The sequence below is a fragment of the Pleurodeles waltl genome, chromosome 5 (assembly GCF_031143425.1).
Source record: "Pleurodeles waltl isolate 20211129_DDA chromosome 5, aPleWal1.hap1.20221129, whole genome shotgun sequence".
Lineage (NCBI taxonomy): Eukaryota > Metazoa > Chordata > Amphibia > Caudata > Salamandridae > Pleurodeles > Pleurodeles waltl.
The window spans coordinates 628253646-628279955 of record NC_090444.1 but is presented as its reverse complement, the minus strand read 5'-3'; the positions used below and the strand labels follow the sequence as shown (position 1 = coordinate 628279955).

The window sequence follows — 26310 nt, the reverse complement described above, 5'->3', positions numbered from 1 at the left end:
TGCTGATCCCTCTATTCAATGTCACCGCTTCCAAAGCCACCTCCTCGCATAGAAAACTGGATGCTGCAACTACAGGATTAACTCTGCAAGATTGAAAATCGCCCTGGTACAAACAACCCAGTGGACTATCCCTCGAGGCATCCGAGGCCAGCCACCCCCACTCAAGGGGGTGAGGCTCAGGAAACAGAAGAGTATGTGAGATGTGTAGTTGAGAGGTCTCGACCTCTGCCCATCTCCGTAGAGGCCATCCAACAAGCAACTGCCAAGGATGAAAACCTACAACGGGTCATGCGATGGAAACCCATACAGACACATGATAAAGAAACAATGAAGTCGTCAAACCCCAGAGGCACAGGCAACTATGGAAGAGCTGTACCGCATCCATCAAGAGTTAACTGTTAATAGCGAAGGCGGCCTCCTCCAAGGACACCGGCTGGTGATCCCTGCCAGCCTCACCGACAGACAGCTAGCTCATGCTGCCTAGCAAGGCATAGTAAAGACCAAGAGTCGGCTGAGGACCAAAGTCTGGTTCCTAATGATGGACATGAAGTTGAAGAGCTAGTACGCTCCTGCCATTGGTGTCAAGTGACCGGAGAACAAAGTACACCGGTCCCCTTAGAAACCGAAGAACCTCCATAAAAAACCTGGGTTGCAGCCAGCCTTGATTTCGGGAGCCTACCCGATGGCAAACACATGATGGTGCTAACTGATGATTTATCTCACTATCCACAAGTGGAAATTGTCCAGTCTTTGACAGCAACGGAAGTAATACTGAAACAGGAGAAAATACTTGCCACACATGATGTGCTCCAGGAGATTAAAATGGACAATGGTCCACCTTTTCAAGGAAGCAAATTTGTAGAATAAATTAACTCTCTTTGCATCAGACACCGGAAAATAACATCACAATGGCCGCAAGCCAATTGAGAGGTAGAACGATTCATGCAGACTTTGAACAAGGTAGTACAAATTGCCATGCGAGTAAAGAAATGCCTGAGCTAGCGGTATACTTGTTCTTACAAGATTATCTTCAGACCCCACACTCTACGACGGGGGTGGCCCCAAGTCACCCCTCCATGGGGTAGGTAGTTGCAGACGTTATTCCTCATCATGAATCATGGACACCTGAAATAGCCAAAGAATATCTTAAAAGAAAGACAGAGCAAGATTTTGTCCTGCCATTTGATAAAGTTTTGTTTTGACCAATGACTTTGTGTTTCACCACTGCGCATATTAGTTGCTCAATGTTCACCAGTAGCACATGGTATGTTTTGTTCAGTTTAGCCGCCTATGGGCTTTGACATTGCATTAGCCATTACATTCTGTATTCTGCCTATTGGCTTTGATATGCTGTATTCAATTTAGCTGCCTATTGACTTTGACATGCTATTAGATATTCTGCCTATGGGCTTTGACATGATATTATATATTGCATTTTGTATTCAGCTTAACTGCCTATTGGCTTTGACATGCTATTCAGCTTAACTGCCTATTGGCTTTGACATGATATCAGACATTGCATTTTGTATTCAGCTCAGCTGCCTATTGGCTTTGACATGATATTATACATTGCATTTTATATTCAGCTCAGCTGCCTATGGGCTTTGACATGATATAAGACATTGCATTTTGTATTCAGCTTAGATGCCTATTGGCTTTGACATGACACTAGACATTGCATTTGATATTTAGGTTAGCTGCCTATTGCCTTTAACATGACATTGCATTTGATATTTAGGTTAGCTGCCCATTGCCTTTAACGTGGAGTTAGACATGGCAGTTGAGAATCTAAGCTGTATTTTTCCAAGCTGTGTTTTTGCACCAGAGAACCAAGATGTTTTGCTCTCACAGTAGACTAGACCTGATAAGAGAGAGTACATGGGCGTCGTTTCTCTTCCCTTGAGCTTGGGAACAGGAGTAGTCTTGGAGACCTGGCCAGTCTCCAAAAGGCTTGCTCAGTTTCCCAGGTCTGAGAGGAGGGGGCACACCTTTGTAACGAATGTAACAGGCTGCAGAGAGTCAGATTCGAATCTGCCGGACCTCGTGCTGGAGCTTGGCGCCAGCTGCCAGCATCCCGTGTGGGTAGATGACACTCTTTCTCGCGGCTGACAGGGGTCATCAGCTTGCAGACCTTAGAAAGATGTAGCTGTAAATAGTTCCTACACGGTGAAGTATTTGTTTTGCTTTGCATTCAATATCTTATAAATATAACCTGCTGTGTATATTGCAAACTGATATATTTTGTTTGATTAACGCGGACTTGAAAGCTACTAATTCGTCATTCATTCATAAACATTGTGGTTGGGGAAGAATAAAATAACAATAAAAGTCTTCTTTGACCTCAGAAGTGCATTTCTGTTGTGTTATGTTAGTGCTTAGAGACTAAATAAGAGGAAAGTACTACAGATTTGCAGGTGGGATAGTGTGTTCTCCTCAAGGATAGATTCCCAGGCAGCAAGTTCCGAGCACCAATCGACCGTGGGCCATAGCTCAGAGATAGGGATCCTTGTTAGTCACACAGAGGGGAACAGAACAAGTTGCCCAAAACATCTTGCACTTCAAAAGATTCCATCTCCCGGTTTCTACACCTGAAGTATTCACCGCAAACAATCCTATCTGGCCGGACGTTGATGGCGCTTCGGATGATGAACGGATAGAGGAACTTGCGTCAAGAAGGATCCACATGAGTGACATTCCTGAATCACCTGGTCAGGAGAGCAGCCCTGGCGCCAGTTATGACAAGCTCCTGTCACCCGCAAGGAAGACTGTTGGGTCGAGGTATGATTTGAGAAGCACCCCTGAACCTTTGACTCGATTGCGAGATCACCTCGTATGAATGACCACTACTCTACCTGTGAACAGTTTCAATCCTGTTTCTCTGTTTTGTGTTTTGTGAGGGATGTAGTGTTGCACCCGTGATGTAACGATGTTGCGATCACTACCATGTCGGTTTTTATCGGAGGGATGTTTCTGATTATCACCCCTGAAGTTTTCCAGCATTGTGGTGACCCGTAGGTCATGTGAGGGCCAGTTAATAAAATAGGCGCGGCCGGCGGGCGTGGTCAGGTATGTCTCTGGACAGTGATACAGGAGCACGCCCGGCGAGATGACGCCCTGTAAAACCCCACTAACCCGTGTCTGACTCTGTTTTCAACAGCGCAATACCTTTAAAAAAAAGCGCGCCCCTGTAGTGTACAAGAACACCACAGCCCTCACTTTGTAAAGTGCTGTAATACCTGATTCTGTGTCATCGGCGTTTATCAGAACACAGAAAAAAACATATTTACGTTAAGTAGTCACGGCAAATGTGAGTTCACTTGTGACATCTAACCCAGTGATCACTAACTACCAGTCAATCGCCACTAATCAATCAGCAATCCATTTTTGATCTCAGCTTAAATCTTTTGTGCATAATCCTAAAGCCATTTTCCTGAATTTAATTGGACTAATCAATTGTATAATATCGATTTTTTCTAGTTTGAAATGCTCACGGGGTCGCTACCTTTCCAGGGAAAGGACCGAAAGGAGACAATGGCTCTCATCCTCAAGTGAGTAACTACACTATTTAGAGTTCCTTTTCCTTGTCTAGAACAGCGGTTTTTAAGCTTTTTGTCTTTTGTAGACCACTGAGTTACTACTAGAATACAAGAACCTCTGTCTAGGAATTTTGTAAGATTTGAAAATCAAAACATTACACAAAACTAAAGAAACAAGTACATGTCAAACAAGTGTATATCAAACAAATACACATTATGAAATATGTATTTAATTTGGCACCAAAACAATGCAAAAATGTAAAATTTTATGGTAAGTTAGGAGCTTATCAGAATTTGTTTTATTTCTAAAAGAAAACACTACTCTAGACTCACTTATACTCTTTCTTACTGTCTTATGATCTCTTTTTATGCCAGTGAATACCAGGGCTTCAATTAAGGTCACAAATCGTCCACACTTAATTCAATTTGCTGTACTTGCGCTGTTGCCACGAATCAAGCTCCAGCTTCAAATTCTTTTAAACATTCAGAGAATTTTAAAGCTTTCAATTTTCAAAATTGATTTTTGAATGAAACATTATTCACTATTAGTGTAATAAAAACAAAAATTGAGAGAAAACAAAGAGAGTGAAACCCCAATTGGTGTCCATAAGGACGGCTTGCCAGTGTGTTCCTGGCACTGATTTTGCCATCTCTAAGGCCAAGGGTCGCAAAGGCAGTGCCAGGGGAAGCAGCAGTGACCCCTGACAACCCCTAAATGACATCAGTGATGCAAAACAATGCACACTTCTTGCCGGACCAGAAGCGTGATTTTAAAGAAATGGCTCTAAATTAGTCCTTGTTCTTTATTATGTTTCGTATTAATACAGTTTTACTGTCAATTTATTGTGCTAACAAAGGCATTAGGCTGCTGGTAGTCCAGAAGGGAGGAGTGGTTTATGCCAATGACCTTCAGGAACAAATAGGTTTTCAACCCTTTCCTGAATTTCAGGAAATCTCATTTAATTTTATGGCAGTGGAGGAGTGCATTTCTGAGAGTTTACTTTGCCATTAGGGAGATTTCCCACCATACTGCTTAAGTTTGGTAGGTTTGAAAGTGAACCAAAATGTAGCTGGATTGGGGCTCTCCTCTGCAGACCCTTTTGACAAGGTACTTTATTTTGAACTGCATTTACTGTGTTACCCAGGGCCAGTATAAAGGACTCTAATGCAGGGGTAATTCACTCAGTTTTATGCAGATTCAAGATCAAAGGGATAGGTTGACCTTGGGCCATATGAAATTTACAGATAGGTTTAACATTACAGTCATGCAATCTAGAAATTAAGGGTCTAATTACGAGTACAGCTGCCGCAATCTTAACGGTCTGACCTCTAGAGTAGGATCCTGGCAGTCAGATTGCTAGAAATCTGTTGCCACCACTAGGATCATGGATCCGGACGGGGTGGTGGTGGTGCAAGTTGTGGTAAAGCAGGGCGGTGCCAATGTGGGCACCACTCTGCTGATCACTACTTGCATTTCTGCCAGCCTTTTCATGGTGGGGTCACCACCTTGAAAAGGCTAGCAGAAAGGCAGGAACAGGTACACAGGGGCTTCCAGCACTGCTCGTGACCATGTCATGGGCAGGGCTGGGGTCTCCCTGTCAGCACACTCAGAATGCGTACCTTCTTCCATTGCAGACCGTGCACATTTCGAGTGTGTTGCCGGCACAGGCAGTGCGGCGGAATTGACCTCGTCTCTCCCTGGGAGCCGAAGCCAATGCCTCCTCGCTGTCTTCCATGGCCAGCCCAAATGGGAACTCATATTAAGGTGGTGGGGATGCCGTCGGCCTGGAGGTCACCTTCCCACCATCGTATTGGCAATCCGGCGGTCTGACTGGCAAAGTCATATGAGGCCCTATGTCTGCAAGGACAAGTTAAATGTGGGACGATTTGACAAAGGCTGAACAGTGATGAGCAGATATAGGTGGTAAAAACGTTTTAAGCACATTGGTGAAGGCTCTAACATTTCACACTTAGTCAGAAGGCTCCAGTTGAGTTTGATTGATTTGCCCAGATGCAAAATCTGTAGGTGGTCATGCAGATTATGTTTTTATCATCCAGTCTTGTAACCTTACTAGTTAGGGACAATCTGATGTTGTTCATCAAAACTTCCATGTATCTTTAAATGCAACCAGGGGTTATCAGTCTACATATGAAATCCAATGTTGTGAGATACACTGAGCTGGATAAGGAGGCCAAGTCCATGTTTACTAAATGGTAAGGAAGTGCTGTTCTTTGTGGCACTGTGCAGATGCCACAGCACATTTGCATTTTTATGAGCTAAAACTGTTTCAGGAAGAGAATTGCAAAGCTTGAGCTGTGTACCAAAAAGGAGGCAAACAGGTTATGTTGAGAGCGACACATGGTTGATGGTATTACACACAGCTGATAGGTCTAAAATTGGTTAATTAATAATTGTATTTTAATTGGTAATTAGGTCACTCTCTGTTCATGTTTTGGGATGGAAAGCAAACTGAAAATCAATGAAGATGTCTTGTAGACTCGAAGTGTCATCTTATCTAGGAACATCATCTCTCAGGTGTTAGTTAAACAAGAAAGGCCCGATACAAGTTGGAAATTGGAGAGTACCTTTGGCTTCATTTATGTTTTTGTGAACATAAATGCCCCTAAAATCTCATCCCTACTTTGATTCTGGTTATGCACTGTTCCTGAAACAGAAGCTTGTGCTTTTTCGCTTTGGCCCATTATCAGCCTCACTGCACAGACTCCCTTGGTTAAGACCTTCAAACAAAGCTGCTGTCATCTATGTGGAGATATGTGGAGCTTGTAGAAGGATGTGATTCACTTGATTTTTGCATATGTCCAGCTCTTATGTATGACATAAGGGAGCTCTGGAGGGTGGATTTTTTAGCAAGGTGAAATCACACATGTCCTTAAGAAACTCTTGCTTGTTTTACCCAAACTGACCCTATATTTAATTGTTCTTTTATTAAGTATGTATTGAGGGTAGACTGGAAAATCCAGTAACTTTTTAATCGTATACCTTTTAACCGTATTTTATTCTATGTACTGCTTTTCCTACACTTTTTTGTATGCAATGATTTTGATAATCGTGCACAATAAACTTTAGTGATACTGATACTGAAAAAGTGAATAGCCTTAAATGAATATATATAAACTATGTATTTACTCAATTCTTTGTAAAGTTTATTACTACTGAGTATTTTTATCATGGTTACTGGGATATTTGGTCATGGGATATTTACTCTTTGGCTGTTTATTTCAATTGGCACAGGTTGATGTTTTTCTTAAAGATGTATTTATTTTGTTTTCAACATGAAAAATATATATTTATTTAGTAGTTATAAGGATTTCAGATGAATAATAAAGTATCATTGACTGGTAATAATCAAATACTCTAATATTTAGCAGTACGTCACATACAATACTTCCCCAGAGAGCCGCATCAGAAACATTGACATTTTACCAAAACAAGAATTTCCATGATTATGAAGCTACATTAAAACATTAACCCCTAAGAACTATAGAACATCAATGAAGGTAGGGAGAAAAGGACAGTTTGTGCCACACTGCATATCAATAATCCACTAAAGATAGAATCCATTACAAAGTATAAACAACTTCTTAGACACTTTTTTCAGACAGTCACACCCACAGCCAGAAACTACTTATTACTGTTCATAGCACTAATATGTAACCTTCGTGAAGGCATTACGCTTGACTTTGCTTGAATTTTACCATGGAACACAATGGGAGAGGCGGCGGTACGCCAACGCACACCCTCAGTGGCCATCAAAGTCAACACATGAAAGTGCGAAGGCCAACTGTATAAATCCACTTTTAGCCCCTACCAAGTTATTCTAGAAGAACATCCTAATAGAGAGCCCTATTTGGGATCACAAGTATTTATATATTCTGATCCTAGAGTGTCAATTAGATTGGGTGAAGAAGCCTCACCCACTAGTTGTGGCACGCTTCATCATCAGCAACATTATCCCACCCTATTAGGATGGTACAACCAGGGTGGGCTCAACCTCAGTAAGAGGGAGCTCTTAATAAAAGCTAACAGCACAAGACTGGATCCAGATACACTAAAAATACCTTAAGATAAACCCGGGATAATACCTTTAATAATGGACACCTTAAAAACAAATATTGGGATGATATGAAGGTACAATAACCCAATCATCTGTCTTTAAGCCAACATGTTTCTGACCACAACACTGCAAGTACTGGTCAGTAGCATTTGTCAGGGCCAAAGAGGATCCCTATCTCTACTCCGTACTCTAAGTAAGTGAGTGTGATGTGCATAGTTGTCGAACAGTTACTCCTACCTCGACTTCCAGGCAAATCAGGGTTCCCTAACTCTGGGGAACTAGAGCTTCATGGTCTGGGAGGAGAGGGTATCCTCTGTTGTCACACATTCCTTATGAGGTATACATGTGGAGGAGCTAAATCATCCTCATCACCCAGGAGCTCGATTAATTTTAGACACAATTGCTTCCTGATCCTCAACAACACCCTTTGAGGTTTGAAAATTGCTGCTATCTCTGCCCCAGTCTTCTACCCACAGTGTTCAACCAGGCCACCATACCTGGAGCCATTGCAGCCTTCCAGTTCATTTAAGATTTGTGTCTTGCTGTAAGAAATTGGGTTACTGGTTGAGGGCGGTGAAGCCCTACTCAAGCAGCATGCACAGTTCATGTCAGGGTGAAGTCACAGGAACCCTCATATTAACCTGTGCTTAATCCTCTGGTAGCTTGACACAAATGCAGTCAGGCTTAACTTAGAGCAATGTGTAAAATAATTACGCAGCACTTCAAATAGTAATAAAGCAACACACACCAGAACCACCTCACACCACTTTAGAAAAATAGAGTAAAATATAATAAATAATTTGACACCAAAATGACAAATTTAGGCTGCTTAAGGCTTAACCTAGAGGTGAAGTACATGTCTTATGAAGGAAGGTTTGGGCCTGGCAAAAGGTTTATTTTGTCATGTCAAAATATTAGTTTAGAACTACACACACAAGCACCATTGACAGGCCAGAGACATGTTTGAAGATGCTTCTTAAGTGGATGACACACTAAGGGCCAGATGTAGGAAGGAATTAGCGCCTCGCAAACAGCGAAAAATGCCGCTTGCGAGGCGCTAATGCCCTCACGCGATGCAGAAACACATATTGCGAGTCGGTACCGACTCGCAAAATGTATTTCAGACTCGCAAATAGGAAGGGGTGTTCCCTACCTATTTGCGAGTCGCACCGCGATGTAAGTTGATTTGTGACCGCGAAAGCGGTCGCAAATCAACTCGCAGTTACCATCCACTTGAAGTGGATGGTAACTCATTCGCAAACGGGAAGGGGTCCCTATGGGACCCCTTCCCCTTTGTGAATGCTCACAAAAATATTTTTTCAGAGCAGGCAGTGGTCCTATGGACCACTGCCTGCTCTGAAAAAAACGGAAACTTAAAGGTTTCGGTATTTGTTCTATTTGCAGCTCGTTTTCCTTTAAGGAAAACAGGCTGCAAAGAAAAAAAAAAACTGCTTTATTGCAAAGCAGTCACGGACATGGAGGTCTGCTGACTCCAGCAGGCCACCATCCCCGTGAGTGCCTAGACTCGCTATGGGGTCGCAAACTGCGACCCACCTCATGAATATATTTATGAGGTGGGTCTTTGCGACCCCATAGCGAGTCGCAGAAGGTGTCTGAGACACCTTTATGCATTTCCTTTTGCGAGGTGCAAATTGCAAGTCGCTGGGGCTCGCAATTTGCACCTCTCAAAAGGAAATCTACCTACATCTGGCCCTAAGTGCTGCAGGCCCACTAATAGCGTATAATTTACAGGCCCTGGGTACATGTAGTGCCACTTTACTAGGGTCTTGCAGGTAAATAAATATGCTGATTGGCTGTAAGCCAAATTCACTATGTATAAAGGAGAGAAATCGTTAGCACTGGTTAGCAGTGGTATCGTGCACAGGGTCCCAAGGCCTATAAAATAAGATCAGCAAAAATAAGAGGGATGAAGACAAGCGGTTTGGGGAAGATCACCCCAAGACTGACAGGTCTGAAAATGTACACATTGGTTGTTTTTTTAATGTTTCTGGGTAATCTCTCAAGCAAGGAAAGCTCAGGAGATATCCTCAAATGTGTACCCTCCAGTATAATAGGCACTGTAAGAATCTGACTCTGATAATGAGCTACATGCCGCAATCCCACAGCATATAAAGGTAATCAGTGAGGGGAAAACTGCACCTCAGGCATTGACCAGAAGCCCCTTGGAAGATTCTGGTCAACCTAGCATGGGCTAAGTACGTCTAATGCAAGTAATGCATTTATGCATATTTAAGTTGTTGATTTCTACAAACTGACTTAACATATTCTAACATACAGGACTAATATGTTTCTGTTTTCACATGAAGACTGGTCTCCCATTGTTTCTAATTGTTTACTGGTGCATGCTACAGCTATACATTTGAATGAAAAGTAAAATAAGTGATGGATGGAATGCTTAAATTTATCTCAGCGGCTGGTCCACAGTCTGTCACTTGTTTGTTCACTATGCCAGCACCAATTGGATCACTGACACAATATTGTGGTAAACAATATCCTTGACGAACATTTTATGACAAAAATATCATTTACTACAATATAGAGCTCCTATTATTATAATGGTAAGTATAAAAATATTAGAAAAAAATATTGTTAACAATAATTATGTCTACAAATATAAAAAAATATACATTCTTTTTATGAATAGAGCTTAAGTATTAATATGTAATACTTTATAAAAAATATATACTCCTACTTCCTCCAAAGCTGCTGGATGCTGCTGTCCTCCTGACCGAAGTGCGCACCAGCAACTCGGGAGCAAGCACTCGCCATAAAACAATCACCAATAATCCTTTGTTATGATCCAACAAGGGAGCCGGTGCTTGCTGTGTTCAGTTGCTGAAGAAACCTTTTATTTATTTCATTGCTGCCAAAACCATCAAACGCCTTCTGACTATCTCCGTAGCCTTGCTCCCTGGCGGAGAAGCACCATTTTGTGCACCTATTTACACCAGTGCAGATACAATATGTCACAAACAAAATAAAAAACAGACTAAGGGATCTATCTTGGTTGCAACGTGCTTAGGTCCCTGGGTACATTTATGACATTTAAATGCAATTACCCAAGATTGCAATGGCTAATACACTTAAAAGACTCTTATAATCCTTTTTTTCAATAACTTACAGAAGTACATACTAAAACCATTCTTGTAGGGAACCTTCTAAAGTGCCATGTGCCTGAGAATACTGTAACCCGGGGGGCGAAAGCGCACATATTTGCTTTACTGACCAATATATGCCAAATGTTTGATATCCTTGGTTGACCAAACGGTACTGAGAATAAAGTGCTGAGTGCAATATATCTCCGTAAATAGTACAATAATTAGCATCACAAATTAATTAAATAACAGTGCCGTGTACCATCATTTTTTTAAGTACTTTGCACCACTTATTGGAATAATATTAACCTATTTGATAATAGAATGCTTAGTGCTATGATGCTTTCGTAAGCAAAACAGACCATCGTTCCACTCCAAACATTCACGCCCAAGACAGCTGATATCGCTGTAACTGTTATCTCATAAATACATTATCTCCAAGATATGCCCTTTACAAAAATACCACACCACAAGTGTAATATAAAATTGTGTGTGGACTGCTTCATACATCAAGAAAAGGATACTTTTTTCTCTACTCCTATCTTTAGAACTATGCATGCATTAATTTTCTTATAAATGTGTGTGCATAGCCTCTTCCATAATGACACCATCGGGACTTTTCATATTCAACTATATGATATACTGCGACTCTAGCCTTCTTAAGGCTTTCTCCATGTTACTTCCTCTTAATCTTAGCGGGATTGAATCAGTAACAAAGTATAACAGACCGCTGGTTTTGCTGCAATGAAATTCCTCAAAATGTCTTTCAACAGGATACGTCCTATTATGAATCTTGATGGATTGTAAATGCTGCAAAATCCTTTTGTGGACAGTGAGTGTTGTACTGCCTACACTTGCTAGATCACATTTCAAGACATAAATAGCATACTATGGCCCTCATTACAGCCCTGGTGGTCAAAGACCGCCAGAGCTGTTTCGACGGAAGCACCGCCAACAGGCTGGCGGTGCTTCCCATGGGATTACGAACGCGGCGGAAGCGCCGCGGTCGAACCGCCGGGACCGGCGGTTTCCTGCCACATTGGTACCGGCGGTACTTGCAGCGCTGCCCAGGGGATTATGAGTCTCCCTCCTGCCAGCCTTTTCATGGCAGTATGAACCTCTGCCACGGCCCCATGGACCTTTTCACTGTCTGCATAGCAGACAGTGAAAAGCGCAACAGGTACAACTGCACCCGTCGCACCGCCGCACCGCAGCAACACCGCCGGCTCCATTTGGAGCTGGCTCCCGTATTGCAGCCGAGATCCCCGCTGGGCGGAAACTAGGTTTACGCCCACCGGCCAAGCGGGGATGTCCAAATGGCCACTGTGGGAGTCAGGCAGCATTGGCGGCCACGCAGCGGATTCAATTCGGCGGGTGGCACTTGCCGCCCGCCACAGTTGAAATGAGGGCCTATGTTTTTCAGTGGTAGTTGCTGTTGACTTTCATATTTCTCTGAGTTAAATGCAATGTATAAGCCCTTACATTGATAACCTGACTAAAAGGCTTTGCACTTACATGTCTTCTAAACCCAGAGTTTTGGTCTAACCAGGTTTTATTATTCTTAGTGCAGCGCTCGGGACTACTCCTTACAAGACTATCCCTCTTGGGTTGTGCTATTCTGAAGGTCACACTGGGTCTACCAAGCGCCATCTTACCAATCTCTGGATCACTTTGAATAAGGTACCATGAGGTGCCAGTGTTTCTGCAAAATAGATCTAACATTACCATCTTGTTTGTTGAAAGTAGTGATAAATCTGAAGTGTGAATCTATTGTGCTTTGTCTATCCTTCCTATTGTCAAACGATAGCTGATCTCTGGATTGTACTCTTCCTCTTTGTTGTGCCTCCTGGATATAAGCTTTGGAATAACCCCTTGCTCAAACCTTTTAGTCAAGTTTTCCAAAACGGGTTTGATGATTTGGGAAGCAAATAAATAAATAAAAGGTTTTATCAGCAACTGAACGCAGCAAGCATGATCTCCTTTGTTGCATCATAACAATAGATTATTGGTAAATGTTTACTCTTATAAATACACAAATGTAGGAGGCTGGCCCTCTATGTAGTATGCAAAACTAGGCACATTGTGCAGAAGGTCCGTTATTGGACTTTTTGCCTTATGCAGGGTCATCCCCAATCTTTTTGCCTCCTGTCTCCTATTTTTTCTGACCTGTTGTTGTTGGAGCTGGGGTGTACCCTGAATATCCTGGTAAGCCATCTGTGCTAGGAGGGGAGGGGAGGAGTGGTCACTCGCACCTGAAAGGGCTGTGCCTGCCCTCACACAATACAGTCTCTAACCCCCTGGTATGTGTCTGGGGCCTGGCCTGAGCAAGGCAGGATTTCACAAACAAGAGTCACTTTTCTTTGCAGTAAGCCTACTTCAAAGGGCAAAATGAGTATAAGAAGCACACCCAAAACCACAGACTTTAGAACACTTCTGGAAACCAAGATGAACCTTTGCCTGGAGAAGAGCTGAAGAGCTGAGGAAGAAGAGCTGCCCTGCCTGTGACCGTGCTTTATGGAGCTATCCTGCAGTTGCTGCTTCTGACTTTGCTAGAGGACAAAGACTAGACTTTGTGTGCCTCTCTTCCTGTGAAGAACTCTCCAAGGGCTTGAATTAGAGCTTGCCTCCTGTTGTTTGAAATCTCAGGGACAGCAAAGCCACCTCTCTGCCAGCACCTGGAGCCTCTGCTGTGACTCCTACCCTGCCAAGTGATGCCCATCCAGTTCCTGGGGCCCTGAAAGGAGAAGCTGGCAGACTAAGAGTGAGAAACCCACACACCGACCGCCGTGCGGGGAAAAGATAGACGCAACTGAAAAATCAGTGCGCCGCGGGCTTCGCAGCTGAAAATCAATGCTCGCCTGCAGCACGACTGAAAGATCCATGCACACGGCTGGAGGAACGGTGCACAGCATCGCTGGCAAAGGCTGGTGAGATCGCAACCCGCGCTGCGTGTTTTTCAGATCATCGTGCAGCAGGATTTCCAACGCAGACATCGCTGGCCATGTAAAAACAACACAAGGCCTGCCCGGACCAGAGAGTGCGGTTCGAATCGGCACATCGCTCTCCTGCGGAGAGAAGAAACAACGCACGCCGACTCAACTGAAGGAGAAATGATGTACGGTCTCGCTCGTGAGTGATATCGACGCATCGCAAGCTCTTTTTGACGCACACTCGCTCGTGCGTTTTTTTTTTGGACGCACCTAGGTACATTTCCACGCTAACAGCGTTAGCGTTGTGTTTAAAATTACATGAAGACTATTTGGGGGTTTTAATTGATAATTTGACTTGTGTATTGTGGATTTTTGACATTTTTGGTCTTGTTTTGTTTAGATAAATATTTTCTATTTTTCTAATCTTATGTTGTGTCATTTTGGAGTGTTACTGTGTGTATTGGTAAAAATACTTTACACCTAGCACTCTGAAGTTAAACCTGCCTGCTTGTGCCAAGCTACCAAGGGGGTGAGCGGGGTTTAGTGGAGGGTGATTCTCTTTTACCCTGACTAGACTGAGGGTCCTTGCTTGGACAGGGGGTAACCTGACTGCCAATCAAAGACCCCATTTCTAACACCGGGAAAACACACATTTGTTTATGGAGGTAAAAACTAAACCACCAAATGCTCAAATTTTTATGGTAGCTTCTTCAAACAGTTAGGCTAATCTTGGAGAAGTGCAAAGCAGTTGTTGAACTCACAGTATCAATAAAGCAAGGCACACACTCAAAAGAATAACTTGAGACCAATTTACACAAATACTTCAGATTTAAAAAAAAAAAATGTAAGACCAAGATCATCAAAATCGGGTAAGTACTTTTTAAGTTACAAATTTTTTACGTTTAACAAAAATAGTCTTTTTGTGTGTAATTACGCACCATATGACTCAATAGAGAAATACTTTAAAAAATGCATATAAAATCAGGCATTGTGTTTACCAATGTCTCCTTTTGCAGATATGTTGAGGTTATCGGTGGGCACTAAGGACCAGCTGGAGAAGTTCAGGCAGTTCCCTGTTTCAGCAGAGTAGCTGCTGAAAGTCGTTGGAGCTGGTGCCAGGCCACTGCGGGGGACCACTTGGAAAAGCACTGGACAGGTTGACTTAAAGGTAAGTCGCATAGCTCCCCTTGGAGTGTTGAGGTTGCAAGGGGCGGGGGATCCTTAGGGCGCAGCTGGATCTTTAGTGCAAGGCACAGGGTGGCCGGGTGCAGAGCAAATCGGTGAACCAGGAGCTGTGCGCAAAGGTGCTCTTAGAAGCAGGAGGTAGGTCACTTTCTGGGTTGCTTGCAGGTCAGCAGTGGCACTCTCGTAGGAGATCCTGGTGGTTTCTGAAGTCTCTCAACTGAGAATTCCTCCTAGTCCTTTTACAGTCCGGAATGGACTGTCCTTCCGGGTGTCTGATGTTAGGTGACCAGTACATGGAGCTGTTACACTGTTTGGCCACTGGACGGTACTGTGACACCAAACTTGACACACTAGTGGGGTTTGTCCTTATGGTCTTTTGGGTGCAGTTTGGTCCAGCTGTAGCATCTGGTTCAGCAGCCAATCAGTCAAGGGACCTTCACTAGGTCTTTGGTTACAGGAGAGTGATGCCTTCAAATGATTTTCAAACAGTGAAGATCCTCTGGGTCTACATGGAGTCTGTCCAATCCCCAAGCAACCCCTCAGCGGTGATTGTCGAATCCTGAATACAGCAGGCAGGGTTTGACACCTTTTTTGTGGTGCAACCGGACTTCAGTTCTCGAGCCTTGGATCTTCTTTGTTGCTGGCCTTCTTTTGTCCTTGGAATCTGATTTTCTGGTCTAGGGATGCCCACTAAATACTGTATTTAGTGGGCATTTATGGGAGTACCTAGTAGAAATAACCAAAGGGCCATCTAGCTTACAGTGGCTACACCACTAAGTGACAACTTCCTGTGGGCAGAGGTCACTTCCCTACACCTGATTGGCTCATTTCCTTCCACGAAAGATGGAGGAAAATGAAATGAAGGGGGCACCTCGCATGCAACACTTTAGGGGTTGGTGAGAGCTGGGGCTGACCACTTCTCCTGTCCTTTGTGTGGTTTTCCTGCCGTTGCTCCAGCCAAAAGTGGGGGTTTGCAATGGGGACGGCCATCTGCTGCTAGAAGCAGGCTTGGGGGTCGAGTTTCAAAGCGAGGAAGCCCTTTGAAGCTCCCAAGCAGGGCTGTGCATATTCCTGAGGTAGGGTGTGTTTACACCTCCACCCAGGAAGCGCTTTATTCTGTGACCCAGAGAGCAGGATCTCTCACCACCTTGTCTGGTGGTGGCAGGCTGGCTGTGACCAGACAGAAACCATGCCAGAGTAGTAGCTTTTGCAGGGGGCACCTCTAAGGTGACCCCTGCGTACATTTTGTAATAAATCCAATACTGGTACCAGTTTGGATTTATCATTTTGAGTTGTTTGATACTAAACAAACCAGGGTTCCGAGTAGCCATCCTGTAGCTGTGAAACTCGTCCAAATCAGTGTCCAGCACATGTATTAAAATTGCTGCTCTGTTCACTTACTATGACCCAGGTTTGGCAGCGACACAGTTGGAGCATATTGCTCATGCATCTGTGCCCTCAAATACAGTATACTCCACCCTGCCTTAGGGCTGGAAGGCCTTCCAGAGGGGTGACTTACCTTTAGTGTATACAGTGTGTAGTGGACAGGGCACACAGGCTGTGTGCCATGTCGAGTTTGCCTTTCAGGATTGCATCAGACCACTCAGCCTGCAATGGCAGTGCTGGGTGCTTCTGGATGCATGGCTCTAGAGGGTGGCACAATCTGTGAGCTGCCCGCAGGAGCCTACCCTTAGTACCTCAAGTACCTGGGTACCTAAGTACAATTTACTAGGGACTTACAGAGGCAGCTAAAGGTGTTGCCAACTGTATCAATAACTTTGCATTTTTTAGGGAAAGAACACTGGCACTAGGGACCTGGGTAGCAAGACCCCAGTGCACTCCAGTCCAAGTTGCATCCAGAAACCAGACAAAAAGTGGAGGAATACTGCAACAGGGTGCCAGTTTCCCACAACAAACACACATATATATATATATAAATATATATATATATATATATATATATATATATATATATATATATTTCTTAAGTGTAACATGATTAACATATGTATATATATATATATATATATATATATATATACTCATAGTAATACATGAAAAAAATATTATGTAAAAGTGTATATATATATATAAATATTGCCTACTGGTGGTCGCTAGTAGGTAGTTATAGTTAGACCTAGTTTCCACAGAAAAAGCTTTTTTTGACTTGCCTATCTCTTTGGAACTGTTTGATCTTCCCAAAACGTTCCAGAAAAAGTGCCCCGGTGATTCTTGTTGCACACAGAAAGTTTTTAGATGAACTGTCAAGCAGGAACCAAGAAAAATGGGGTTAAAAAAACACATGAGTTTCCCATGTCAATTCCAATAGGAGTTTTGAACACGACTACAGCCTGAACCACTGGACGGAATTACATCAAATTTGGCAGAAAGCTAGCTTTTGGTACTCATATTACTCTTTTTGTTATTTGGTGTAAATATGCTCAGTAGTTATTGGGATATTAAAGGATAGTCAAATGTGTATATCTGTGGCCATGACAACATTCCGAATAATGATGAGCTTATGCAGGGAACTGCAGAGCTCTGGTTGGCTGCCAACACTTCAACCAGGAAGTGTTGGCAGCCATCTTGGGACTCAGCTGAAGCCGAGTCCCAGAAAAAAAGATCAAAATATGTGATAAGGGTCCAGGGTCGAATCACCCTGACCTCTTAGCTCTGGTGCTATGTTCCCAGAGCGACCCATCCAAGGGCTTAAAAACACTTTTTTTTTTAATTTTTGCCGCGATTTCATGATGATGCCACAAATTAATGGGAATTAAAAAAACAGGCGCAGGCTGCCGCGCTCGTTTTTAAGAAGCCCCCAGGTGAGCCGGGTCTCGGGGACATTGACATTTTAAATGTGGGCCCCCCCGCAGCCTCAGGGACCACCACTTCCCCAGGGCTTTAAACAAATATAAGGCGGGGGCTGCGCTGCCCATAACAGCCCTGGAGACCACCACCTCCCTGGCGCTTTAAACAAATAAGATGCAGGTGGGTGTATGGCCCCCCCACAGCCACGTGGACCGCCATATCGCCGGGACTCTAAACAATTATGATGCAGGGGGTTTGTGCGGCTCCTGCGCAGCCCTAGGTTCGCCACCTCCCCTGGGCTTTCAATAAATGCAGTGCGGGGAAGCCCCCAGTCTTCCTGCCGCCCCGGGGACCTCCACCTCCCCAGACACTGCGGCCAACCCCACTGCACATGGCAAAAGGCCTGAGCAGCACGGGGTTCGGTTGCTATAGGGCCAGGCCACAGGCCAGGGCCTCCAGCCAACCGCCACCGAGTATGACCGAAGGCCATCCATGGCAGTGGTTTGATTAACATATAGTAATGAAAATTACTCTACATTAAAAACCATAGAAATTTACTGAAAGAAAACAAAGTTTACGGGGACATTATAGCTAGGATATATAATTTCTTTTTTAAATCACTTAAAAAGCCAATAGTTATAGGGACTTTATAGTTAGGCTCACATTTTAAACGTACAAAACCATAGAAATTCACTTGTTCTAGTTAGAGTTATCTCAAATAATTATAACTCGTGTCCTAGGGTAACTATAACTCGCGCCCTCGCCATGCACTGCTTATTACCCCACAAATTAAGGCACTCATGACACTTTTGATACCATCATTGATATTATCAATATAAGATTTGCAGTAAAAAAAAATGACAAACAACCTGCACGGCATGGGCGGCTACTATACAAAAAAACAATTTAAAGTATGAAATCTATTTTACCAATATTACGAAAACTAGTAGAGTCTAAGAATATTAAATATACTATTTGCACTCTAGTTTATGAAACATTACTTAAGGTTTTGGACTTCATAGATGTTTACTATTCCTACTCCAATCTGTACAACAGCAGGGAAAGCATTGGATTTCAGAGGCTTAATGTTACTATTCTGATTCCAAACAATGAAACAGTTGGATTTTGGAGGGGTAAAACTTACAATTTCCACTCCAGTCTGTACAACCTCAGGGAAAACACTAGGTTTCTCAGGCGTTAAATTTACTATTCCCACTCCAAGCAGTGCAGCAGTAGAGAAAGTTTCGACTTCGAAGGGGTACAATGCATTACTTACACTCCAGTCTGTGCAACAGTAGAGACTTCAGAGTTGTCAAATTTGACTCCTAACAACCCAACAGTAGGAAAAGTATTGAACTTCTAAGAGGTTAAATTTGCTATTCTTACTCCAAACAGGACAACAGTAAGGAAAGCATTCGATTTCAGAGCGGAACATTGTACTATTCCCACTCCAAACAGCACAACAGTGGGGAAAGTGTTGGACTTTGGAGGGAAATAACTTAATATTCTAAATCCAGTCTGTGAAACAATAGGGAAAGCAGTTCAGAGGGGTGGAATTTACTATTCTCACTTCAAACAGTGCAGAAGTAAGGAAATTGTTGAACTGCAAAGAGATTCATTTTACTATTCCTAATGCAGTCTTAACAAAAGTAAGGAAAGTACTTCACGTTAAATTTCATATCTAATACAACATCAATATTGAAAACAATTTAAACTCCTAATATCAAGTAAACATGAAATATATATATATATATATATATATATATGTACTGAAAACAATGGATCAATTTAAATCACTATTCAATAAAAAAAATAATTAGCAATTATTATCCAATTGTTCTTTAACTAAATTCCCATCTTATACCCCTACAAGCCTAGCAGTCTGGACCCAAAAAATAAGTATTCTATAATTTACTTATTAAAAAAGAATTAACTATTCAGTTAACAATTATGAGTTCACTGTTAATGATATATTTCCTACATAACTTCCCAGTCTAGACTCCAACAAATCTAGCAAGCAGCCTGCTACTAAATATAATCAAAATAAACAATTCTTCTATAATTTAAATATCTAAAATGCAATTAAATAATTAAAAGTTAAATAATTATTCCTTAATTATCTTCCCAACCTGTGCCCCCACAGAACTAGCATCCCCAACTAAAATATAAGTGAAATAAATCAGTATTCCATATTTTACATAATTAAAAATCAATTAAGTAATTCATTAAAAATTATTAATAAAATGCTTATTAATTATTACTTAATTAACTTCACCACCCTACACCCCTGCACACCTAGCAGCCTGCAACTAAATATAAGTAAAATAAATAAGTATTCCATAAGTTCACATAATTACAAATCAATTAAATAATTAAGTAACAATAGCAATGCATTTTTATTATTTAAATAATTTCCCATCCAATACCCCTACAAACCTAGCAGGCTACAAATAACAGATAAAAAGCATACATCAGTATTACCTAATGTACATAATAAATATGAATCATATAATTAAATGACATTTATTAAATAATTCCTAATTAATCAGAACTAAATTAACTTCCCACCCCACCCCCTTATAAACACATCAACCCACTACTACACTATAAATAAATTTAAAAAAATCCCATAAAATTACAAGCTATATTTTAAACACAAATAATAACTTTTATGGAAACAATAATACCACATACAATTAATATATCAACTAAACCAAAACACATTCAAATAATTAAAAAAATTGTATTTTAACCACTATATTATTGTAAACAATAATAAAACATCAAATTATTTAAAACAAGATTGCTTACCTCAAAAAAATATCATTTTCAACAATATTTATTCATAATGATATTTGTGTGTCAAAATACATCATTTCCAATATTTCTCGCTCCTGATATGTTAAGTCACTATTTTGTCCAAACACCCTCAGATTAGAACCAGTCATGTGCAAATCAGCCTTGGTCCTACATCAGTGAGAACGGCCCAGCTCAAACTACCAAGCCAGGTACACTCTGAACCTGGGAACAAGCAACCCAAGACCAGCTTTGACCTAGATCAGCATCTTCAGTCAAGTTAAACTTGGCTCTGGTGGCACAATGAGCATAGAACACACATCTGGACATATCTGTGGCTCTGTGGCACTTAAGGGCATCAGAATGAAAAATACAGAAGAATGATGGTGCTGTAATATTTGAGTTCATCTTCCACAAATTAGCTACTCATTTCTTCCTCTAGCCTGGCCATTCCACAACCCAATTTAGAAGTAGCGGTACCACAGGCTTTGAGCTGGCAGAGATTCAACAGGCTGCATCAACAAGAAACCTAGAGCCTGTGGCCCACCGACCGCTAGGCAGCCATATCAAGTGACTGTAGGAATCACTTAATTTCCCTGCTTGGTGAAGGCTGCCCTAGTCAGGGGGTCAGTTAATAGCCCTGACATACAAAGAGAAAACTCTTTGTGCATCAGAGCTGAGTGGGGCAAAGACAGCATGGCACACCAACTTGGCCCACCTGGCATTCCCTCAGTCAATAGTTGAGTCATCAGTATGGCAGCTCTACTGTCAGCTGAGATATCTCGTCTAGGCAGTCAGGGCTAAATGAAGGCCTCACTGCCTTCTTTCTTGGCCCAAGAGGCTCACACTAAAGCATAGTTCAACCTCGAGTAATTGTTGATCTTGCTGCAATCTCCAGTAGGCTCCAGAATGAATCAAGCTTGAACTGTTTTTTTTCTGTGTGAGCCTCCTCGCTTAAAGTCCCTGTTACCCAGCTATGAGCTTTCATTATATTTTGGAAAGTCTCAATCATTACATATGGCAAGTTCTATATGTAAAAGAAATGGTGCCTTTTCCGCAATCCAATTGTAGAATGCAGGTTGTGTCAGTCCTGACATTGCTGTGCCTCATGGCTTAATCTACTATGTTGGTCGGTTTGGCCAGCTTGCATGCAATGTCTGTTTTGGCTTTTAAATATACAATGATAAATCTCAGTCATTTGACAATTTACTATTGCTAACCAAAACAGTCTATCACATCTGGTGTGAAAGTCTTAAAAGAATGATTATTTGTCAGGAATGCATTTTCTTTGGCAAATTATCAAGCCTATGTATTCTGGCTATGACTGTAACAGTTTGTGGTAAAGGGGGCCTGGCTAACAAACAAAAATAAACTACACTGTATAGATCAGTGAAGTGAGATATGTGTTTCTTTCTTTTCTATTACACATTCAAGGGAATGATGTTTTGATCCAAGCAGAAAATAATACTGCCATGTCAAATGTGAGTGGAGTTCATAGTTTTGTGTGTGTAGATTGTTTGATAGGTGAAGATGCATGGAATGCTAAAGCTGTGCATGTTTCTGTGAAATTTTTAATTAATATGTTCATTGTGTGGTTTATTCTTTGTGTCCTGGTCATGAGTTTCTGTAGACAGGAGATGCTGTTTTTTTGTACTGTAACTTGGAGAATGGAGACTCTTTTGATAAATATCAGTTTCAGATACTTTGTTACAGCGGCAACAAGAATTTCATTATGTGTGCAACTTCCCCACTGGTGTCCTCCACGTATTGTTTACTGTGATGAGCCTTGAACTTCATCTTCAATAAAATTACGGGAAAAGGATAGGTGAAAGTCAACTATTCGTAAGGATTCTTTAGTCTACTTTTTGTTCCTAGGGTTAGGGTCTGATAGTGGAAATAGGTAGTTGTGTGGTAAACAGGTCACTATTGGCCCAAAGTTCTCATTACTTTTAGGGATTCTTTTCTCTTTCGAGAGGAGAGTCCTATTTCTGCAAAGTTTTCAGTCAATCAATCAAGGATTTATAAAGCATGGCAAATCATCTGTGAGGATCTCAAGGCACTGGAGCTGCTAACTGCGTTGTGCTGATCTGTTCATTCAAACAGCCAGGTCTTGAGTTCTTTCCTGAATTGCTCTAGCAGTGAGGCGGTCCTGAGGTGCACAGGAATGTCGTTCCAAGCTTTTAGCCACCAGGTGTGAGAAGGAGCATCCTCCACTGTTGCCATGGCAGATCCAGGACTTATCTGAGAGGAAGAGGGAGGCGGAACTTAGGTGTCTTGTCGGTTGGTGTATGGTCATGCTTTTGTTGATGTATGCTGGTCTTGCCTTGTGCAGGGCTTTTCATGCAGTTTACCTTCGTCCAATCGGTGATGTTCATCACAGATCTGTGGAATTTGACTCTGGTGGTGGAGCGGTCTTCTGACAGTGAGAGTATGAGCGGGGTGTCCTGGGCATAGGAGATGATGTTGAGTTTGTGCGATCTGACGGTGTTGAGCGGGGGGGTCATATACGGGTTGAAGAGGGTGGGGCTGAGGGATGATCCTTGGGGGATGCCACAGATGATTTTCTTGGGTTCATAGGTGAACTACGGTTGACAGATCCTCTGGGTTCTTCCAGTGAGGTATGAAGAAATCCATTTGAGGGCATCTCCTTAGATTCTGATATGGTGGAGTCTGTTGATCAACATGTAATGGGAGATGGTGTCGAAGGCAGCTGACAGGTCCAGGAGGATTAGGGTTGCCATTTTGCCACAGTCCAGGAGGGCCCTGATGTCATTGGTGGCTGTGATCAGGGCTGTCACAGTGCTGTGGTTATCCTGGAATTCAGATTCAGAGGGGTCCAGGAGTATGTTGCGTTCCAGGTGTTTCGTTAGTTGCTGGTTAATTGCCTTCTCAAGAACCTGTGCTGGAAATGGAAGCAGGGAGATGGGCCAGCAGTTCTTTGGTTCCGCTTGATTGGCAGATGGTTTCTTTAGAAGGGGCCTCACTTCTTTGTGTTTCCAGTCCTCATGGAAGGAGGCCAAGGTGATGGAGACATTGATGAGTTTCTTGAACTCATAGCCAATTGTCTTGCTCCTGAGGTTGAAGATGTGGTGGGGACAGGGGTCAGTGGGACCTCCAGTGTGCACAGAGTTCATGATGATGATTGTGGCTTGACTTGTGAGAGGGCCCCAATGGGTGAGCAGGTGTTTGGGGTTTGTGTCCGTGGATGTGAGCAGTCTGATGCTGTTGGTGGCTGGGGGTTGGAAGTTTTCATACATGACTGAGATCTTGTCATGGACAAAGTCTGGCAGGGTGTCACGCAATTCTTGGAAGGGGGTGATGCCCTTCTCAGTGGCTGCGAGGTTGGAGAACTCTTTTCATGATGGCAAAGAGCTCCTTGCTGTGGTTTGTGCTAGCTTTTATGCAATCTGCTAGGGCATTCCTCTTTGTTTCTTTCAGGAGGTAGTGGTACTGGTTGCGTGTTGTCCTGTAGATGGTATGGTCTCCTGTCTCTTTGCTGGTGCATTACTGGTTACCGGCAGTTGCATTTGGTGGATTTCAGCTCTGCTTTGAACCAGCTGCCTCTTCTGGCTGGTCCTTTGGGTTTGGCTGGCTTGGTGGGAACGATTTTGTCAGAGCATTCTGTGATCCACTAGGAGAAGTTCATTACAGCCTGTTCTAGGTTGGAAGTTGTGTCTGGAAGGTGGGAGATGATAGTGTTGCTCTACTGCCCACTGGTCTTCTGATATAATTTTTCAAATTTCTGCATGTGGAGCTGATGGGGAGCTGATGGGCATGGAGCCAGTGTTGGTAGGTTCTGAGGTGATGAAGTGGGCACTGTAGTGGTCGGTCCAGGTGAGCTGTGAGACTGGCTGTACTTGACTCTGTCATTCGACATGAAAATGAGAGTGTGTGTCCTGTGATGTGGGTAGGGTCGGGGAGACGTTGCTGGGGTAATTGAGGTAGAAGTTGAGATCCTATAGTAAGATGTAGTGCTCAAAGTCAATGGCAATTGGGGCAATGAGATCAGGCATGGTGTTGCAGAAGCTGTGGTGCCGTCCTGGTGGTCCGTAGGCAAGAGTGTTCCTGATAGTGCTTTTTCCATCTGTGTGGAGTTGGAACTTGAGATGCCCCATTATTGGTGTTGAATCATCTGGGAAGGTCGTGCAGCAAATGGTGTCCTCCGTGATAGTTGGTTCGATCCATGTTATGTTTTAGCCTTCAAGGGTGGCTATGGCGATAACCGACGCAGATGCAGGATTCAGCCAGGTCTCTGTGAAGTAGATAATGTCCAGTGTGAGGGATGAGACCGTGTTGTAGATCTCTGTGGTGTATTTGCCAAGCAATTGTGCATTGAGTTGAATGCACTGGACTCCTGCCTTGGAGTTCTTGCTCAGTGTGGTGTCTGCAGTCCTGTTTGTGGTGTATCTGGTGTTGTAGGTTTATTCAGTGTTGAAGGTGAAGTGGCAGTGCCTGCAGGAGAATGACCCTCTGGTGGTGTGTGGAAATATGCCACAGCAACTGTTGTTGTTGATGCACCCAGGATCCACGGCTCGGAGGTCGGAGGCTGCAGTTGTGTAGCTGCATGGCTGGAAAAGTCTAGGTTCCTAGTGCAAGTGAATCCACTGCGGTGTCCACTGCATGCTTGCACTGCTGCCTTTGTTAAATAGGTCCTGCAAGAAGGTAGAGACACTGGAAGTCAGCGGACGAGGTGGGAAATATTGGGCGGCAGGCAGGAATGGTAATGAAGAAAAAAACAGCAAAAAGCACACAAAAAAATAAGTAAAAAGGCAAGAAGAAGGCAATGAAAACATGTAAAAAGCAAGGGGAAGGCACACAACAGGTGGGGCCAAAAGCAGGGAGAAAGCTGTGGAAATGAGGGGAAAGCAAGGAGAAGGCACACAGAAAACAGGGGAAAAAGCAAGGAGAAAGCAGTGAAAACAAGGAAAAATCTAGCAAGGCACACATAAAATGTGGGAAAAAGCAAGGAGGAGACAGGAGCAACAGGAGATGCAGCAGCACGTGGAGAGCTCAGCCTGGGACCTGCTCAATGGGGTTGAGCTGCGATCTCCATTATGTAGGTCATGGGAGGAAGGAGGGGTGCTGGGAGACACTGAGCTTGGCTAGACATAATGCAAGAAATAATGGGCGGCAGGCAGAATTGGCAATGATGGAAAAAGCAAGGAGAAAACACACAAAACAAAATTATTGTCAACATAATAAATCCATATAAAATGACCAAAAACACTATTTTAACATTAAACAATTTCTTTAAATGAACCCGAAACATACACTAAAAATCTTTAATTACATTAAAATGTTAAAATGTTATACATCAAACACCCAAAAAATTGTACAACTACAAAATATACCAAAAGAACCCAAAAACACTAATACATACTATACACGTTCAAATCAAACAAAAATATAAATTAATATATATAAACAAATAAAAGTATAGGTAAATCAAGCAATCTAAGGGCCTGAACCACCTGAACTCCATTGTGGCGGTGGTGAGGCAGTCATCAAGCCGGCGGCCTCACCACCATCATATTACAATGTTTCCACCGGGTTAATCGGCAGAAACATTGTATTACAACGTTTCAGCCAGTCAGCCCAGTGGAAAGAGTGCAGCAGCATTGGCCTCAGCTGCCTTAAGGAGCCAAGGCAAACGCTGTCACACACAAGCACCCTCCAAGTGCGCATTCCGAGGGTGCTCGTAGGGGGGCCCCTGCACTCTCTTTCTGCCAGCCTTTCCCTCAGATCTTCCATGAAAAGGCTGGTAGAAAGTGAAGTCATGATCAGCTCTGACCACGACTTCAACTGCTGCCAACCCGTTGGGATCCCTGATCCTGGCAGTGGTGGCGGTCTCCTGGCAGTCTGT

General features: G+C 42.9%; 1 protein-coding gene across 1 annotated transcript in view; it reads left to right on the top strand.

Moving 5' to 3' along the window:
- The window catches only part of RPS6KA2 (ribosomal protein S6 kinase A2), a 1517835-nt gene that overhangs the window by 815417 nt on the left and 676108 nt on the right, over nucleotides 1-26310 (top strand). Inside the window, exon 9 of the mRNA XM_069234488.1 lies at nucleotides 3478-3548. Coding sequence (XP_069090589.1) covers nucleotides 3478-3548 — 71 coding nt within the window. The remainder of the gene's footprint in view (nucleotides 1-3477; nucleotides 3549-26310) is intronic.